The 5,616-nt window shown below is 41.7% G+C and overlaps 1 protein-coding gene across 2 annotated transcripts; it reads right to left on the bottom strand.

Moving 5' to 3' along the window:
- Positions 1-355: 355 nt before the first annotated feature.
- On the bottom strand, positions 356-4,344 carry LOC139540355 (dnaJ homolog subfamily B member 9-like). 2 transcript variants are annotated; one of them, XM_071344126.1, is made up of 3 exons: positions 4,208-4,344; positions 3,337-3,567; positions 356-2,676 (listed from the first exon to the last, which is right to left on the bottom strand). In XM_071344126.1, the coding sequence occupies exons 2-3, from the start codon at positions 3,551-3,553 to the stop codon at positions 2,234-2,236; spliced, it is 660 nt and encodes a 219-aa protein (XP_071200227.1). In that variant the 5' UTR covers positions 3,554-3,567; positions 4,208-4,344; the 3' UTR covers positions 356-2,233. The 2 variants fall into 2 exon arrangements, with proteins under 2 accessions (XP_071200227.1, XP_071200228.1); XM_071344127.1 differs by lacking the exon at positions 4,208-4,344 and adding an exon at positions 3,836-4,193.
- Positions 4,345-5,616: the final 1,272 nt, after the last annotated feature.

Here is a 5,616-nt window from a genome sequence, read left to right as displayed (position 1 = left end):
GTGAGGATGACGAGCACGCAAATGAGCTTCCCTGAGATGGTTTCTGACAGTTTGTGCTGAAATTCTTCGGTTGTGCAAAACCAGTTTCAGTAGCTATCAGGGTGGCTGGTCTCAGAGGATCCCACAAGTGAAGAAGCCGGATGTGGAGGTCCTGGGCTGGCATGGTCTGCGGTTGTGAGGCCAGTTGAACGTACTGCTTAATTCTCTGAAACAACGTTGGTGGCTTATGGTAGAGAAATTAACATTAAATTCTCTGGCAACAGCTCTGGTGGACATTCCAGCAGTCAGCATGCCAATTGCACGATCCCTACTATGAGGTTGCATACATACCTGCCAAAATTCAGCACAACGCAAAAAGAATGCAAATAAAGTTTATTTTCTGCTATTTTATATAACACTTTTATTTACAGGGACGATACACAATTTTTCTGTCAAAGTAACACATTTTATCCAAAGGATTAAAATAATGAAAGTGCTTATATGGGTCAAGGTATCACAACGACAAAGGCAGCAAACAGTGGCAAAAAAAGACAAAAAAAGGAGTGCTGGCTTTACACATGACATAACAAAACTGGATAACGTACATTTCTAGTCTACAGTCTAGGGAAACAGGTAACGGATGTTTAATGAGGTGTTGGATGAACAACACTGGATTGTATTTACACCAACGCGAGCTTATGAATTCAAGTGGTCCACGCAGACAGGACGAAAGATGACGGCAAAGAAGCAATGGCCAGCACACAGCAGCAACGACAACAGCTGGCTACGTGAACTGCAAGTAGTTTCCAATGTGTTCCCTTGGCCATACGAGTTCTTGTAGAGCTGAATAGTTTGACCTAAGTTCAACTACAAGTGGTGAGCGTCCCTTTACGAAACAGTACATCAAAATGCTGCATTATAGTTTCACTAAATGTTAAAAACTGAGGGGACATTTTTATCAACCAAAAGCAAACCTGTCCCAGCGTCATTGTCCACACCATTTTGTTCCAACTAAAGGTGGCTGGAGTCACACAATGGAGCCGTGTAGGCTATACAAACTACTAAATGCACACAGAAAATGTCTAGGCCTGGGAGTGGAAGTAGTTACTAAACACGTTTGGCTAACGAGTAAGAGCCTTTGTAAATATTCAAGAGGGGTACTAAATATACTGTACATAGAATGATAGTGTAATGCAGGGTTTCCCAAACTTGGTCCTCGGGACCCCAAGGGGTGCATGTTTTGGTTTTTGCCCTACCACTATACTAATGATCAGGCTTTGATCATTTAAATTAGCTGTGAAGTGTTAGGGCAAAAACCAAAACGTGCACCGAGTTTGTGAAACGTTGGTCAAATGGATATACAAAACAATTTCTTAACACTTCCAAAATATTCTCCTCTACCACGTTCAAATTCTTAACTATACTTGATGTAAACTGTGAGCAATAAGCTTCACAAGCTGTTCAGTGCTTGAATTATTATTATTGATTGTTTTACAAACAGTGTCTGCTCAAAAGTGTTTTCATTAGCTACTTACTTTAACTCAACAAAGTAGCAATGACCAGCACTTAGGTCACAGCATCAACAAAAACACCTAGCTCCCACCACAGGTGCCTGCCCAGTTGCAAGCTGTTGCAGGGTCATGTTCATTAGGGCACACCATAGAGAAACATTTCAAAATGTTGTGCACTGGAAAACGAAAAACGACCATTTCTTATTGGACAAGTTCAGATCAGTGGAGGCTGGTGGGGGGAGCTATAGGAGGACAGGCTTATTGTAATGGCTCCCAAGTGGTACAGCGGTCTAAAGCACTGCATCTCAGTGTTAGAGGCGTCACTGCAGACCCTGGTTCGATCCCGGGCTGTATCACAACCGGCTGTGATCGGGAGTACCATAGGGCGGCGCACAATTGGCCCAGCGTCTTCCGGGTTAGGGGAGGCCAGGGTAGGCAGTCATTGTAAATAAGAATTTGTTCTTAACTGACTTGCCTAGTTAAATAAAAGGTTAAATAAAAATAAAAAACATTTAAAAAATGGCTGGAATGGAATGAAGGAACAGGGTCAAACGGGGTTTCCATGTGTTTGATACCGTTCCATTAATTCCATTCCAGCCATTACATTGAGCCCATCCTCCAATAGCTCCTCCCATCAGCCACAATTGGTTCAGATAGTACCTCCCCATTTCAAACCGCATTCTTCCATTTCATGCCTGATGAACACAACCCAAGTGATGTGGATACGGACGTTGCCCCTGTCCTCAGGAGCCAGTGCAGTCAGTGTACGTGGTGACCATGTTCCCCCTGCGTTGTGTCACTGTTCTGCAGTGTTGCTTCGCTGTAGTACTCTGAAACCTGCTCTCAGTCTGCTTAGTAGTGTCCCTGTGAAAAGTAAACTTCTTCATGTCGTTAAACATGCCGTCAAAGCCACCACCACCTGCTGCTCCAAAAGCACCCTGGGAGTGTCTCTTGTGTCTGCTGTGATGGGCCTCCTGGTGGGCCCGGAAGTGATCCTCGAAGTGCCTCTTGTGACGGGCGTGCCGGTTCTGGCTGTAAATATCAAAGTCCTTGAACATGTCGCCAAAGTTGAAGGGCTGGTGGACGTTTGGCCCGTTTCTGCCTTTGGTTCCATCGTTATGGAATGTGCCATGTCCAAACTGGTCATACTCTTGTCTCCTCTTCTCGTCTGACAATGTTTCATATGCTGTAGATGAGAGAGTTGCAAAAAAAAGGGTTTAAGATCATACCAATGATTCTATTAGCAGTCGTGTAAAAAACAGTGATGTAATTTGGCTACAACACAATAATATGAAAGAAAGCCCTGGAACGCAAGTAGTCATTTTTACATAAATAAAGACACGACAGTAAAGTATCAACCTGTAATAGGAATATTTAAGATGACTAAACTTCATATCTCATTTAGCATGACCAACACAATGTTAAGCGTATTTTGAGTTTCTGTAATACAAATCCTTTGCAGAGTTACACTCAAGGTGTGGGTTGATGGTTGCTAGACCGGAAGCCAAATGGTATGGATTCTCATATCTGTTGATAGCGATTGACTCCAGACTGGAGGTACAAGGACGCACTGTTTATTCACTGTTGTATTGTATTGATGACATTCTGTGAACACTGTGCGAGTCTGTAGCAGCTGACAAAGTCACTGCCTTTTTGTTTTGACTTCCTACAGAACATTTGGCACTTTTTGATTAGGATATAGGGGCCTGCTCAGAGAAGGCCAGTTAGACATTTTCTCTGCTTGTGCTGGACTTGCAACTTATAATACACCAGATTGACTCTTAAATTTACTTTATCTGGGACTGCTCTTCTCCTTTGTTCACCTGGAAATTCCTATTACACTTACCCTCAGCAATGTCTCTGAACTTTGTCTCAGCATCTGGGCTCTTGTTCTTGTCTGGGTGATACTTCATAGCCAGCTTGTGAAAAGCCTTCTTTATCTGACGCTCGTTGGCATCTTTCGGCACTCCCAATATGTCATAGTAGTCCTTTTTGGCCAGTATTAACTCTGTTATTATCAGGATACAAACTGCAAATGCGAAGGCTGACTGTGAAGTTGCCATGGTGCTGGTGGCTTCTGTAAAGTAAATTTGGGAGGAGTAGAAGAACAGTTGACGTTACACTACAGCATACACATGTAAAAAAAAAACGTACAATGCATCACTGAGACCACAGTACCCTGTATTATTTATGCAAAGGAGTGGGCAGAAAAGGTATACTACCAGTATTGATATAATATCCAACCTAAATATCCCACATCATGTAGTAGAGTAGTTTTAGCTAATCGTGTGACATATTTCACTATCAACAGTTTCTTGAGTTGAGAAAAGTGATATCACACTTACTCTGATCAGCTGCATCTTGACGAAATTATTTACAGTATTGATGGAGACGGGCAGGCAGATTGAGCCTGGTTGAACTAACTAACGTTAACGTTAGCTAAGAAAAGTCAGTTATTAACCTGAACTGACACGATATTAGCGATATTTTGTATGTATTTTTCTCATTCATCCAAAGATAAGGGCACAACAAACGACACATTGCTGGTGATGATGTTGGCTATCTTATATAACGTTAGCTAACGTTTGCTAATTCATTTTAGCTGATGGTTAGTTCACAATTTAACGCTAGCAAGCTTGATTGCCCAGTAAAGCCAAAAAACAATGATTGAATGACCCTCCGAAGAGTCAAAACTGCAACAACACAGTTTCACTTACATTTTTGCTGAATTGCGAAGGATAACTTCAGTTAATAAGTCGCACTATTTTTGATATTTTGATGCTCACTTGCGCACCTTCTTCTTCTTTGGTGGTGTTTAGGGCGGACTACACCGGAAAAGGTTTATTGCTGCCAACTACTGGATGCGAAGGGGAAAAAGAGGGGAAATCGAAAACGGAAAGGGAAATAAACTGAAACCAAAGACAGTAGCTACAGTATGAAGAACACTAGATGCATCCTAATTAAGAAAAAAAAACATTATTTTGCAATGAGTGGATGGAGAAAGGTATCTGGTATTTTCCGGTGAAAGGGTTCTACATGGAACCCAATAGGGGTTTACCTCGAACCAAAAAGGGTTCTTCAAAGGGTTCTCCTATGGGGACAACCAAATAACCCTTTTAGGTTCTAGATAGCGCCTTTCTTTGTAAGTGCAGTCATCCAAGAAATAACACCATATATATACTCTAGTGCTACATCAATAAGGTCTGTAAAATATGTTGTTCTTTACATTAATTTAAATACTGAACAAAACTATAAACACAACATGGAACAATTTAAACGATTTTACTGAGTTACAGTCCATATAAGGAAATCAGTCAATTGAAATGAATTCATTAGGCCTTAATCTATGGATTTCACATGACAGGGTAGGGGCACAGCCATGGGTGAGCCTGGGAGGGCATAGGCCCGCCCACTTGGGCGCTAGTCCCCCCCACTGGGGAGTCAGGCCCAGCTAATCAGAATATGTTTTTCCCCACAAAAGGGCTTTATTACAAACAGAAATACTTGTCAGTTTCATCAGCTGTCCAGATCTCAGACAGTCCCACAAGTGAAGAAGCCAGATGTGGAGGTCCTGGGCTGGCGTGGCTACACGTGGTCTGCGGTTGTGAGGCCAGTTGGACCTACTGCCAAATTCTCTAAAATGACGTTGGAGGTGGCTTATGGTAGAGAAATTAACATAACATTTTCTGGCAACAGCTCTGGTGGACATTCATGCAGCCAGCATGCCAATTGCACGCTCCCTCAAAACTTGAGACATCTGTGGCATTGTGCTGTTAAATCAGCTTCTTGATATGCCACACCTGGCAGGAGGACGGACTATGGAACATTTCTGGGATATTTTATTTCAGCTCATGAAACCTGGGACCAACACTTTACATGTTGCGTTTATATTTTTGTTCAGTGTACTTAAGCTAGAACCATTTATCAACATGCTCCACCTTATAATATTATTTATCTTGTGTAAAGTAATAATTATCTTTAGTTTACATTTTTTGTAATGTTATTTTAACATTATGCACTATGCAAAGCTGCAAAAATTCTTCATTTCGTATCATACACATAGCGTCTTAACGCATTTTATTTTGAACACTAAATCAGAAAACTGGAAGTCTTAAACTTCTTATGG

This window comes from Salvelinus alpinus, chromosome 15, assembly GCF_045679555.1.
Source record: "Salvelinus alpinus chromosome 15, SLU_Salpinus.1, whole genome shotgun sequence".
Taxonomy (NCBI): Eukaryota; Metazoa; Chordata; class Actinopteri; order Salmoniformes; family Salmonidae; genus Salvelinus; species Salvelinus alpinus.
Note: the sequence above shows the minus strand (reverse complement) of the source record. Positions and strands in the feature narration are given on the sequence as shown.

Excerpts from the sequence above, each read along its gene's own strand:
- LOC139540355 (XM_071344126.1), bottom strand. The coding sequence starts at position 3,553 with ATGGCAACTTCACAGTCAGCCTTCGCATTTGCAGTTTGTATCCTGATA. Across the intron at positions 2,677-3,336 it reads GTTCAGAGACATTGCTGAGG|CATATGAAACATTGTCAGAC; the intron begins GTAAGTGTAATA and ends TCTCATCTACAG.